The sequence below is a fragment of the Chelonoidis abingdonii genome, chromosome 5 (assembly GCF_003597395.2).
Source record: "Chelonoidis abingdonii isolate Lonesome George chromosome 5, CheloAbing_2.0, whole genome shotgun sequence".
In the NCBI taxonomy this organism is placed as follows: domain Eukaryota; kingdom Metazoa; phylum Chordata; order Testudines; family Testudinidae; genus Chelonoidis; species Chelonoidis abingdonii.
The window spans coordinates 30,471,758-30,486,636 of NC_133773.1; the positions used below are offsets into that span (position 1 = coordinate 30,471,758).

General features: G+C 41.0%; 1 protein-coding gene across 1 annotated transcript in view; it reads left to right on the forward strand.

The window, feature by feature from the left end:
* Nucleotides 1-14,879, forward strand: part of ELOVL6 (ELOVL fatty acid elongase 6) — a 120,788-nt gene that overhangs the window by 74,366 nt on the left and 31,543 nt on the right. Inside the window, exon 2 of the mRNA XM_075066200.1 lies at nt 4,511-4,642. Coding sequence (XP_074922301.1) covers nt 4,511-4,642 — 132 coding nt within the window. The remainder of the gene's footprint in view (nt 1-4,510; nt 4,643-14,879) is intronic.

Consider the following 14,879-nt stretch of genomic DNA (forward strand, 5'->3'; position numbering starts at 1 on the left):
ATCATATTATAGTGTCCTAGAACTACTCCAAAACTCTGTCTATAGAATTACTTCTGTGTTACTAGTGTCATGCTGGCCAGAACTATTGCACTAACATCTGAATAGCGTTTGATTACCATTGCTTTATATCTGTTCATTAGCAACTGGACTGAGACTACCAACATTTCACACAGACCATTATATAAACATTACAAAATAACTTTTGGTCATTACTGATCTTGGCCAGATTTGAACCCATAATATTAGTGTGGAAGGCTCTGCAGCCCAATAACCAATCACCTGTATTACTCTCAGTCCTCTAATACAGTCTCTCTTAAAAAATAGTTATTCCATAAGGGAAAAATAAAAAAATTCAAACTGAGAACCATTCACTTTTTCTATCTCAAAAAGAGAGAGAAGGCATACTTTCAATATCAGACTCCTTTGTATACAGTACTTATGACCTCAAGGCTGTACTATTGTGCTCTTCTTAATTTAAAACTGTTCTGTACAGTACACATCTCCAGTACAGTCAAATTCCCTAGTATTTGTTAGCACCAGTGGGAAGTCTTATACAGATACTGTACCATTTAAATAAGGAAACATGGAACTCATTAAAAAGTTGGTGAAGTGACCTAAAATGTAGCAACTCCAATTAGTGTAATATAATTACAGTGCTGACCTACTTGGTTAGACGTAACACAAAGCAATAATTTCATTAATAAGAGCCTAAGTGAAATGCCATTTGGGTAAATAAATGATCTTGCCCATGAAGGGGGATATTTATGTTTCTTTCCTGACTGTGAATGTTAAGAACAAGCATTGAAACTGCATTATATCTACTTTATTAAGAAAGAAACATGATCCCATATTTCCAAAGGTATTCACCCACATACCTAAATATGCAGAGAGGCACCTAGTGGGATTTTCAAAAGTGCCTTGGCAGTTATCTATATCTTTAGATACCTAAATAAAAAATTGACCCATAATTACTTCGACATATTATATATTTCATAGGGATTCATTTAATTTCCTTCTGTGACAGGGCATGACTCACCACTGCTGCACCTCCTGCTGGCCATCCTGGGAATTAGCTCTGGTTCACTGGTGCACCTTATCTAGCGGCATCTCACCACCGTCACTTCTGCCATCAGGACCTGTGTTGCTCTCAGGACTATAGTGTCCTCTTCTGGACACAGCTCTCCAGCTGTGCCCCACTTGGTTCTCTCTCCCACCCCCATTTGTGGGGGGGGCAGCAGTCCTCTGTCCAGCCACTTGCCTCAGTGGCAGGCAGCAGTCCAGGATCTAGCCACCTTTGTCAGTGGCAAACTGGGACCAAAGGGTGTGGGGAGAGGGCCCAGCAGTCACACGCTGCATCACCTCTAACCCCTGCCACCTGTTTCCCTGGGCCATTTCCCCACAGCCCTAGAACCTTCTCTGCCCTTGTATCTGGGCCCCAGTCTGGCAGCAGTCAGCCAAGAGCTCACTCATGCTCCCATGACCTGCCCAGCACTACTCTGACTATGGTGCTGCCTCTTTTCCCTCCTTCAGGAAAGCCAGTCCTCCCTCCTCAAACTCCAGGGAGTGATTGAAGCTTCTCTGTTCAGCAGCCCTTCTTATATGGCACAGTCTGGCCCTGCCTGGCTGTCTCTCTAACCCTTCTCCTGATTGGCTGTCTCTACAAGTTCTTTTCTAAATGGCTGCCTCCTGCACAGCCTCCCCGGCGCTGCTTTACCCCCTCTTTTGCCAGTATGGGGCAGACGCCCCATCATACCTTCCCCGTGGTGATTCAGCATTAGATACAGAATCAGCAGCTAGAGAAGAACAAATAGAGAGAGGCCTCTATGCACATTGTTAGATGTCACATTTTTCAGTACTTCCAATACATATTTGTTTATTTATTTTAATATCCCATTGTCTGAGCCTCTGGTTGCATTTACATTAATAGATCATCATTTATAAGACCTTTTAACAACATACTGCCAACAGCTGGAAGAATCAAAAGACAACCCCTCAGGCCTTTATTCCATAATGCATCATAAAATACACAAAGTCAAAGCAATTCTTCCCAGACCTTTCCAGAACCATCCTTTAAATCAAGTGCTTTATTGAGTTGATCTCAGGGAAAAGTCTGAGCAAACAAAGAGGCTCTAACACCTTGCTCTTAAGTTCAACAAACTTGAACACTGGAGTCATGAACACTCCAGAGAAAATGACTTGCCTCCAGGCCACCCAGAATTCAAACACTGTTATCAAAAACACTTTGGCTGATCTCAGCTCTTAGGAGGGTACGTACATCAGGGAGAGAGACGGATTGAAGCAGCCAGGATGCTCAGCATGCATGGTTTTATAGATTAGTTCTGATGCCTAAAACTATATACATAGAGACTCAGATTTTCAAAACTTTCTAGGAGATTTGGGTGCCAAGCTGAGGTGTCTGATTCCTCCTCTGTGGGGGCGGGGGTTGAAAATCCCACTCAGAAGCAATTACAAAGCCAATAGGGTATACAGAGAACAGGTATAACGTGCTCAATACAGCTTCCGTTGCTAATTAAGCAGGTTGCTGGGTTTTGCACCAGTTGAAGATTCCCTGTTGAGTGGCGCCAGGTAGTGAGCATTACTCTAGTCCAGCCTAGAGATGACAAAGGTATGGATAACTATATGGGCAAGACCATAGCCAAGAAAAAAAGAAAGCAACTCCCTAGACAAGCATAGATGTAAAACAGTGTGATTCCAGTCCAGAACAATTTAGGGTCCAAACAACCCCTGAGATGTGAACCTCATTGACAAAGGATGAGTATACCCTGTACAGAGGGAGCACACACCACCTCATCCAATTTATTTAGAAGCTTTCCACGCCCATCGGTGTCACCTCCGTCTAGCCTGGAGTGAAATTCAGCCAACTCATCTTCATCAGTGCCTGATCTGAGGGAAGCACAAGGCGATACCAGCCAGGTCTGACTGGGAAAAAAAGCATAGTGCTAATGATAAACATGCTGTTGTAATTGCCACTCCAGTGACTCTCAGTCTCACTGTGTTCTTGAAAGGGAGGACAGTCCCATGCTTGTCATGAAATCTTTGAGATCCTGAGTCGATGTACGAGTGTTCTTATCCCCAGGGACACTGAAGTTAACGTAGGTAACTCCAGTGCCAGGCCAGACAAGAATATTTTCAACTGGGGAGGGTGACTTGGGATGCAGCAGAGCTATAACTCTGCATGCAATACTGTTAATTGTTTTTTCACTCCAGTTGATGATTTGTTACATGTTGCATTAACTGTGTCAAGAGAAACATACTTTTTTAGGACACATGAATGTACTATGTTGTCCAAGTCTTAATGCGATGTCTTTGGGCTCACATCGCTATTTAGCTTTCATCGTTATATGATATTTATGTTTTGTTTATCACTCATTAAGGCTTAGATGAAACTGGCTGACTTTGTACTACTACAGCAAAGAGCAATCCACTGCAGCTGGGTTTATCTAGTCTATTGATATTTACGATGACTCATTTTCACTTTGTTTGCAATTACACACTTCGTCCAAAAATCTGCTCCTAAATATATATCTACACAGTTAGGCCATTAGTAATGTTGTGCATCATTATTAATTTGGCACATAGATACTTGTTACAAGCCATCGGAATCTCTTGTGTGCGTAGAAGGGGCTCCCAAATGTTATCCTTTTCTGACCTGCTACAGTTGAGCCTCAGTGAATTATAAGAATGAGGTTCAAATGCTGGCTGATGGAAATACATATCCTGATGTATCATTACAGGCATTTTCAAGTGACGCTTGCTTTGTAGTTCAGTTCATTAGCAAAGTAGTATATGACCATTTCAGCACACTCATTAGACTTCTCCACAGAGAATATTCCTGCACTGCACTCAAATTGGTTCTCATGAACTATAAAAATCAAAACAATATGACCACTGATTATTAGAACTATTGGCCTCTAGCCTGATGTTCCCATCTTTTAGGAGACTCTTCAGATTTTATTTTGTTTTGTTAAGATAGTCAAATTCTTATTTGAGGAAGCAATGAGAGACAAGTGCATGTTAAGCAAGAAACATGCGGGCAGCACTATATCAACTGAACATGTTGAATGAACCATTAAACCTGATCAGTTGGTTCAGATACGAACTGAACATTGATTTTTAGAACTACATGCATGGCAGAGGACCAAATTGGCCATGCGCCATCTGTTTTTCTTCACTAAAGGAAAACGTTCCTGAGTAGGGGAAGAAATTATCTGCAATACAAGCCAAAGCTTGCAGTATTTACTCGAAAGTTTCAATTGAGTCAATTGGAATTTTGCCCTGAGTAGGAACTTCAAGATCTGGATTCATATTCGTGTATTTGACTATTTCATTATTCAAATTAGTAGCAGAAGTGTGTTCAAATGGGAATCGTTTTATTTTTAGCAAGGAAAGTGACAAGTTCTTGGTAATCATCTAAAGATGAGAAAACACTGTGTACAACTGATGAATAATAAATATTTTATGGGGATTTTTTTCTTCACTTTTTTTACAGGAAGAAATCTTTTCTGTTTTCAGCTCTATACGCTGCCTTTATATTTGGTGGTCGGCACCTAATGAACAAACGAGCAAAATTTGAACTGAGGAAACCACTAGTGCTCTGGTCCCTGAGCCTTGCAGTCTTCAGGTAGGCCTTTTTTAAACAGTGAGGAATTGTTTGCATTAGTTTATTATCTGGGTTAAAAGAGATACAGCCATAACAAGAGCATGAAGATGACAAAAAGCTATACCTGAAGAAGTATTTCTTTAGTTGTATCATTTAATGTCTTTTGAGTCCTCCAACCTCTCCTCACCCCAAAATAGTCCTATTTTGCCTATCACATCACAAGCATCTTAAGAGGAGGAAACTAATAGCCAATCTCTTTAGGAGTAAGGTGGGAAGTGATTAAATCAGAAAATTACTTTGTATTATTGTGACAGCCAGACTTTCCTATTGATCTGCATTTATATGGTTGTGTTAGTAGAATCCTTAGGCCATGATTTTGATCTGTTACCCTGATGTAAATCTGGAACAAGTTCATTAACATCAGTGAAGTTACACTGGTGTACTGAGATCAGAATCTTTCCCTTGGGTTATTCCAAGAAAGTTAAATAAAGAATTTGTGAATGCAAAGGAGGATAAGAGGAAATGGGAAATAATCTTGCTCTGCTGTGACCTACCTTCTCTGAGCTTGAACTTGCCCCATTCAAGTCGGTGATGAAACTCTCATTGAGAGCAAAAACAGGCCGTTTGTCACCTATTTGACCCAGCTGTGAGTCTGACTGATCTTAATGATAGCTTTCCTCTAATATCCCTTCCAGGTACACATGGTACCAACTCAGTTCACCAACCACAGTCAGCTAATGTACAGAGAAACTAGGGATTGTGAATTCCAAGTATCACAGATTTCGGTGTTTATACGGAACGTGTGTTATAATTCACTATGCAGCATGAAAACAATTTGTAAACCAAAATCAGAGGCCACTGATAGCTGCATATATTTCTAACTCCATGAATTATTCATTATAGCAGTTCACAAACCCACGATTCAGGTTTGCAAAGTGAACAGAGGTGTCAGTAGAACACTGTGGCTGATTTGCAAATTATGTCACAGACGGTTAGTTTGAGGGTTTGTCTTCACTACAATAAAATGGTGTAGGGTTTTTTGTTTTATTTTTAAATGTTGGCAAGTTTTGACTGACAGTCTAAAACCTAGTTTAGAGAGGGCAAGGTGTACTTTAGATTGACTCAATCAGCTAGCCTTTGCTTGCCTGTCCCTTGTCTGCACTAGAACTTTATAACCTGTTAGTTTGAGCGTGCTAGCCAAGATGCTCTTAAACAGTTTTCTCAAACTCTTTACTAAGGTGACACACCAGTGCATTTTATCTTTTGTTTGTAACTCACCATTACGTAGTTACATATATGCACCCTCTGCTCCAGCACTGCAACCCTAATCCCAGCTGGGGGTGCTGAGGGTGGGAGAATGGAGAGCAATCCCACCCCATGCTCACCCCACAGTGGCAGCTCCTGTCCCATGTGGCTGAGCCAGCTTCCCAGTCCAGGTCTGGCCCACTCTCCACTCAGGTTTGACCCAGCCATCCCTCCATCACTGAGGGACAGGTCAAATTTGAGCAAGTGATATTGCAACCTGGTACACAAGGTCATAGGGTCATAGACCAAACCTGAATGGCACTGTGACTCCATGCACTAGGTCACTACGCCCAGAGTGGAGAGCCAAGTCCAGCCCCATGGGGCAGGAGCCACTGCTCCAGGGTGAGTGCAGGACAGGCTCTACTCCCCTCCCTCTCGCCCTCACCCCAACACTTGTAGCCTCTTCTTGTGCTAGGCTGGGAGAAGCATGTGTTTGCCTAGGCCAGGGCCCAGTGATCAACTGGTTAACCCAGCCCTGTACATGCCAACCAATCTAGAACCATTCTGTGACTCATTGGTGGGTTAGGACCCACTGTTTAGGAAATACTGTTCTTAAAATAATGATCTTTTGCCTAGTGAAGACAAGCCTGAGTGTCCTGACTAAATTCTACTTTAAGTTCTTACATTATGTCTATGTATAATTTTCCAATAGCTTCAATTAGCACTGCATTCTCCACCTCCTATCCTACCTGGACCCATAGGGTTGCTGGGCACCTGTTAGCATTTGCTGTACTTTATCCCAGAAGTGGCTGAATATCAGTGATGGGTGAACTCATTCTTAGATGGTATTCAGTTTGTAGATGTTTGTAAAGTGATTTAGGATCCATTTGGATGAAAAATGCACATAATTACAATCCTGTTTCCAGTAAAATATAGCCGTTAGTGGGTAGCTGCCTTCTGTAACATTGTGTTAGTTTAATTCCCAATTTGAGAAAGTGTAGTGTGATTTCATAACTGTCTCTGAAAAAGGTCACCAAGATGATTAAAAAAAAAAAATTGCATTCAGTGCAGGTTGGCCCCAGGCTGACATATGTTGAAGTAAATGTATAGTAATGATGACCTGATACCATTATTAAGGCTTTTTTTATTGAGGGTTTCTGAACATAAATAATATACTCCACTCAGGAGAATGAACATCAGAAATGTACTTTACATTTAGTAAATGATCTCAACATGGGGCTAAAACACCCAGAAACTGAAACTCGTGCAAAATATGCTAGTCCACTTGGTCAGCGGAGTATCTTGCTACAAGCTATTAAGCCCATATTCTGTGATTTGCGTCAGCCACCTGCAGATTTCTGGGTGAAGTTTTAATGTGTCGATTTGACTTCTAAAGCTGTAGGTGGGCAGGATCTAACTGCCTACTTCTCTCCATGGACATGCTGCCTCAGCTGAGATCAACAGGGGCACGTGAGCTGGTACCCATCAGTGTAAGCAAGAAGAAGCAGTTGTCAGGGCATTCTCTGAGAGGGAAAATTTTCCTTTGGAATTTGCTTCCTCTTCCTTGCACTCCACTGTCTAAATAGCCCAGTTCCAATGACCTTCGGGATACATTGCAAAACTCATCATTTTTCCTGCATGCTGGAAAGTGTGGAGGGGAATGGGGCGGGGAGGGAGGGGACTGCAAAAGTGGGCAGTTGTTGGGTAGAAAGAGAGATCTGAGTTTTTAAGTTGCCTGGGTTACTGGTGGAGTTATATTAAAATGTCTGGCTGCCCTGAGGAAGGACCTTTTTTTTTTTTTTTTTAAGTTAAGGGTACCTAAAACATATGACTAGATGTCCCTTTTAGCATTCCCATAAGACTATATAAAGACTATATTAATTTTGCTTCAGTAGACACTATTTCTAGGATAGTGGTACTATTAGAGTAAGTTTAAGATGTATGCCCTAGCCTAAGACTAGCTGTAGACTCGAGAGCATCTTAAATATGTGATGCAACTACACTGTATAGGATGAAAGGGGGAGAGGGAGAAAAGAAAATATAACTATACGGTTGATTTTGAAGAGAACAGGTTGGGATTTTTCCATTGGAATGGTTTTCTGACAGAAAATGCTGTTTTTGCAAAATTGAAATTTTTCTGCAAAAAATACCAATTTTGCTGAAAAAAAATCAGTTTTCTATAGGAGGAAGGATCAAACTGATGGCTCTCCAATTCCAATTTCACTGTCCGTCTGTAGGCTTGCCAGGGCTGAGTTTTGGCATATTTAGGTTCGGCAATTCATAGCCTCAGCACCTCTGGGTTTGCTGCATCCGTTACAAATGAAAAAAAAATTGCTTGAGCTCCCGCATCTAATTGCTTGATTGCCCACCCAGCACCTCTTTTATTACAAATTAAGCACTGTGTCCAGCTCTGGGACCACAGAGTCTGAACACCCCAGTTCTCTGCCTCTCCACCCAAGGTGCGGGTGGGCACTGAGCAACCAGGCTCTTTGCTTCTTTAGCTCCCTGAGCGACATTGCCCTTGCTCCGCCTCTCACACAGCTGGTCTAGAAGGCTCTTGTCAGTTTCACTTTGTGCTAGATCCTGTTTGTTTCACTGGACAGGAGCGGTCCAGGCAGGCAGCTAGGAAGCAAAACAATTCCATTTTGATTCTCCCAAAAGAGAATTTTTCTTGAAATCTGTTCCCACGAAAATGTTCATTTTTTGCTTTTTTATCCTAGTCCAGGACTAACTTCCCCTGCTTCTAAAAAAACAGCCACACTAAAACACAAATTATTGGGAGCTTAATGAGAGTTCATTAATTTGGTCAAGGATAAATTTTAGAATAGAAATATAGGGCTGAAAGAGACCTTGAGAAGTCATCAATTCCAGCCCCTGTTGCGAGGACTAAGTAAACCTAGGTGATCTCTGACAAGTGTTTGTCCAGCCTATTCTTAAAAGCCTTCAAGGATGGAGATTCCACGACCTCCCTTGGAAGCCTATTCTAGGACTTAACTATCCTTATAGTTAGAAAGTTTTTCCTAATATATAACCTAAATCTTTATTGCTACAGATTAAGCGCATTACTTTTTGTTCTGCCTTCAGTGGATGTGGAGAGCAATTTATCAGCATCCTCTTTATAACAGCCCTTAACATATTTGAGGACTGTTATTGGATTCCCCCAAGACTAAACATGCCAATATTTTTAACCTTTCCTCTTAGATTTAGAAAAACCTCTTTATCATTTTTGTTGCTCTCTTTTGGACTCTCCAGTGGGTTCACATCTTTCCTAAAGTGTGGTGCCCAGAATAGGACACAGAATACTCCAACTGGGGCCTCACTGGTGCAGAGTGGGATAATTACCTTCCATGTGTGGCATACAACATTCCTTTTAACACACCCCAGAATGCTATGCACAACTGCATCACATTGCTGACTCATTGAATTTGTGATCCACTATAACCCACCTAATTATTCCCCATTTTCTAGTTGATTTTCTTTCTTCCTAAGTATAGTACATTGCACTTGTCTTGACTGAATTTCATCTTGTTGATTTCAGACCAGTTCTCCAATTTGTCAAGGTCATTTTGAATTCTAATCCTATCTTCCAAAGTGCTAGCTGCTCCACCCAGCTTGGTGCCATCTGTACATTTTATGAGCATTCTTTCCACTCTCTTATCCAAGTCATTAATGAAAATATTGAATGGTACCGGACACAGGACTAATTCTCTGGCACCCCACTAAATGCATCCTCCCAGTTTAACCGCAAACCGTTGATAGCCACTTTCTGAATACAGTCTGTCAACCAGTTGTGCGCCCACCCTATAGTAATTTCATTTAGACCACATTTCCCTGGTTTGCTTATGGGAATGTCACATCATGTCAAGCCTTACTAAAACGAAGATATTTCACATCTACTGCTTCCCCCCCCATCCACTAGGCCAGTAAACCTGTCAATGCCAGTAGCAAGCAGCATTTCTGGAGGGTGAAATTTGACTTGGTTTTTTTGTTTGGAAATGTTGCCAGTTTTCAAACATTTGTCTCAGCTATAATGTAGTTTTTGCAGTAAAAATAGTTTTACAATATCAACAGTTATAACCCCAAAATATTTTTTTCATTTTGAAACAACAAAAACGTGGGTTTTCATGTGTTTTGCTAAGAATGTAGGCATTTGTTTCCTCTCACAGGCCTATTGACCCAGTTCAAGCGTGAGAGACTGAAAAGTAATTCTTTGGTGCTGTCTAAAATTATTTAGTCTTATTTCATTCAGCTCTCATAGTTTAATTACATGAGCTGGACATACTGTACCCATCTCAGTTCTTCGATGAAGTTCCATATGGTTCAATTTTTGAACCTTTGCTGTTCTTGTTTCCTCTCATTTGGCTGCATAATTTCAGCTACAGGATGAGTAACAATTAACCACTGTCATTGTGATTATGATGCTGGAATAGAGCTTTATTTTTCCATCTCAAATGACCTGAGGAAGCAATTTCTGATTTGATTACGTGTCTAAGTGGTATTCAGTCTTGGATGTTTGAACACTTCCTGAAGTTAAATTCTGACAGAGCACAGCTAATCTGAGTTGCCAGTTCCTCTAGATAAAGTTACTTTACATCCTGTTACAAAGGTAAAGTTAGGGTCATCTTTGATACTTGTTTCTTAGCTATAATACAACAAAAACGTCATGCCATCTGTGATATTGCACCCCATATGTTTATAAGTGTAAATATGATGTAACTGGAATATGCTTTATGCAAAAGGCCTCTTGTAAGGTATCATTACAAAGCGTATAATCTACTGTGAGTGTGTTCATCCTATTTATATGAATGTATCATTCTTGTATCAGAAATTAGGAATATGAAATATAATTCTATTGTCCTATTGTAGTTATGCAACGTGAGTACCATTAATGGTGATTTGGAATCTTGACGGCCCCCATTAACTAGGACAATTGGTTGTAGATGGCTCTGTTTACTTGTAAGCCTTCCTGTATACGTGTGTATCAGCAAGTGGGTAATGAAGTCTCACAGAACATGTGAACTTGTCAGATACTGGAATCCATCTTTAACCCTGTGAGTTCCCATTTAGAAGGGGGGTGGGCCCAGAGAGAGAAAAGGATCCCCGGTTTGTGCCAAAGCTATAAAAGAGGATGGAACAGAACAAAGGGGTCCCAGTCATGTGGAATCCTCTGCTTTTCACCTGAGATGCCCGCTGGAACTAACAGGGCCTGTACCAGGGGAAAGGTTTGGGCCCAGATTAGGAAGGAGTCTAGTCTGTGAAAGAAGCTTATTGGAACATCTCTAAGGGTGAGATTTACCTGTAATCGGTTTCTTAATGTATTAGGCTTAGACTTGCGTGTTTTGTTTTATTTTGCTTGGTAACTTACTTTGTTCTGCCTGTTATTACTTGAAACCACTTAAATTCTACTTTTTATTCTTAATAAAATCACTTTGGTTTATTATTGCTCCTGGGGGAGCAAACAGGTATGCATATCTCTCTATCAGTGTTATAGAGGGCAGACAGTTTATGAGTTTATAAGCTTTATACAGAGTAAAACGGATTTATTTGGGGTTTGGATTCCATTGGGAGCTGGGCATCTGGGTGTTGCAGACAGGAGTACCTGCTGAGCGGTTTTCAGTTAAAGCTTGCAGTTTTGGGGACGTGGTTCAGACCCTGGGACTGTGTTGCAGCAGGCCTGCATTTCTGGCTCAACAAGACAGAGCTCTGGAGTCCCACGCTGTCAGGGAAAACGGGCTCAGAGGTAGTTTCAGCACTTCAGGTAACAGTCCCAAGGGGGTCTCTGTGACTGAACCCATCACACCGGCATTTCCAGGGCACAACTGACCTGTGAACAGTGCTTTCACAGAGGACCCTGAGTTGTTAATTCATGTTTTCATTACATCTCAGATGGATTATTGCAATTAATTTTTCATAGGCCTTCCAGAATATTTATTGTATATGTTGCACTATTATCTTGAATTGTGCAACTAAAGCTTAGATAGATTAGGTGTATATTTGACCACCTACTCTTCACACGAAGCAGCAACACAGCCTCATTTTCCTTTGACTTCCCTCCTTAAAATGTTATGTACAGGGGAAGAAGTGACATAATTGCTTCTAATGCCACCAAGGGCTTGTCCTCACCACAACTTTTTATCATGTTATTACATGCTAGTTAATAAACACAGTTATGACATAGCTGGCATCACAGAGACTTGGTGGGATAATATGCTTGACTGGTATATTGGTATAGAAGGGTAAAGCTTCCTGAGGAAGAACAGGCAGGGGGAAAAGGGGATGAGGTGTTGCCTTATATATTAAAAATATATACATTTTCTGCTGAACAGGCCTCAAAAGATTATCCTTGTAGCATTTCATTGGAACAAATGCTGACAACTCTTTAAACTGTTATGCCTCAGCAAATCCAACAGCTGGTTTATGAACGAGCCTGTTAATTTAGTAATCTCATACAGTGAGTTCTAGTGAAACGAGGAGGAGAGGAGCAACAGCAGGCCGTGGAGCTAGAGATCTGTGTATTATCTGTAAGCTACAAGTTTGTTTAGAAAAGCAGTTCATCTTTCTTTATCTGCAATGTTCCATTCAGGGTCTTCTCTAACTTGCTGTTAGATTGCAAATGTATATAGTGTTTACTAACTGCAGACCACATCTCGAGAGCCAGACTTCCACTTAAGTCAATAGGAGTTCTGCCAAAGTAAAGACTGAAAATTAAGTAAGAATCTGTGGCCCTGGCCCTGTAATTGCCATTCATTTTATGGCACTGAGCAGTTCATTATAGCCATATTATAACTTTTAGCTTCTTGAAGCCTCCTTTAATCTGTCAAATACTAATCTTTCCTTGTAATTTAGATTTTGCTACATTTGTTTGCTGACTGTTTTACAGTTTTAGTGATCACTAGTCCTCTTCGCTTGATGTAATTCCCTGGTAAATCTTTTACTTCATTACTTTTATTACATTATTTGGCTAGGGTAATTTTAAACTTCTGGATACCTACATTTCAGTGCTAAGTATTCCAGTTGCTATAACAACTTGATACATTTGATCTGGTAAGAAGCTTAAAATTATCCTGCAGAGATAGGTATTCCCCTTTTTTGGATTACTGTTCAAATCTCCAGAATATTACAGTTATTCTGAAATTTTCTTGAGATAATGTTGGGAGCCTAAAATAGTTTCAGTAATAATGCAGGGACTGAGCAAAAATGCCCCCGAAGCAGTAAGGATTACTTAAGAGATATGTTATGCTTATGAATTCCTTTAGGTCTGCTTTAGAAATCCTTAAGTGGATTCCTTAATTCTTATAAGATTTCTTGCCAAACACTAGGTTTAAGCTGAAAATTGAATATTTTTTTAAATAATTTAGCCATAGTCCAAACTTGTTAACATGAATATTGTGGAACTAAGGAATGTTTCTTGATAAGGTTGTCCACTTGACAAGAAATTATTTTAAGAGTTCTGGGGAGTCGGTGGGGCATACACAGAAGTTCAGTTATTTTTGTGGATGGATTAGTGAGTTTTTATTTGTAAAATGATAGATTCACTAAATAAATATCGCTTCATCAAGATGCCTATCACCCATATCAGAAATCCAGTAAACAGTTTCACTTGACAGCACACATGCAAGACTATTATTTCCTTGATTATACAGAAAGAATCAATGGTATGAAACTGTTGATTAGTTTCTACGAGACTATTTGGAAGTTTCGTAGGGACTGTCAGATGGAAAGTTAACAGTGGAAAAGGTTAATAAATGTTTTTTCCTTCCTGGAGAACAGTTAGTTATTCTTCATTGGAATAGGGTTAAGCCGATGTCCCAATATGCAAATGATGTTGTCTTTCATATCTAAAGAGAGATGATTGACCAAAGCTAGTCTCCAGCATGATGGTTGCTGCTGTTTCATCTCCTAGCCAGAAGCTGACAGGCCTTCAGTAACCAGTGAATTGTCTCTTTGGTGGACCCTTATTTTCTCTCTGGAGTGGCACTCCCATTCTGTTTCCACCAATTTCAACATCTGGTGAAAAGAATATAAGCAAGGATTTAATCATGTCACTTATTTCTTTGGTGGTTGCTTTTTAAATTGGTGAAGTTCTTTTCAGCAATTCAGAAAGCTTCATTTTATTGATTGTTGATGTGCTGTGCTCCATGGGATTGGCTGAATATTGGAATAAAGTAGCTAATCCCTGTCATAATGAGGGTAGATTTGGGGCATCAAATTGCATTCCCTGGAGAGGGAACTAAGGTTCTATGATGTGGCAAATTGCCGGTACTGTTCTGCTGGGTCTCGCGCTTTCTCTTCTCTGGGGTAGGTTCAGGGCGCTGACCACGAAGCAAACTTCCTATCAGTTGCACGCCCATATGGCATAAGTGGAAGCCATTGAGAAGTGAATTATAAGGTTAGACAACCAGACGCGGAAGCAGAGCAAATACCACATCAACTTACTGAAGCCCTGGCATGACAGGAGAGACGTGTCTGGTCACTCGAGGAGCTCTACCTCAGGCAGACGGCCCACAGGAGCAGCGTAAGATATCTCCTGACTTAACCCAGAACAATGGATGGAAGTCATGAAATGATCCACCGGGAACCAGGACGTATTTTGATACCCAACCAGGTCGAACTGGCACTAGGTCAACATCATATTGTCACCAGCCGGAGTTAAGGTGACGATAAGGATCATATCGAATTACCGGAAGCTAAAGGAAGAATTAGGATGGACGTGCGAAGATGCTGGAACTTCGGGGTCATTGAAGAATCCCACAGCCCAGTGGTCCAGTCCGATCGTACTAAGTCCCAAGCCTGATGGACACCCTGAGGTTTTGTACGACTTCCGGGAAATTAAATGAAGTATCCCACTTCGATGCCTACCCGATACCACGCATTGCGCGGAGCTGTTTTGATCAGTTAGGCAGGCCCAAATACCTAACCACCCTAGATCTGACCAAAGGATATTGGCAATACCCCTGGCCAAGAAGAATGCCAGGGAAAGACTGCTTTTCTACACCCGATGGCCTGTTCCAGT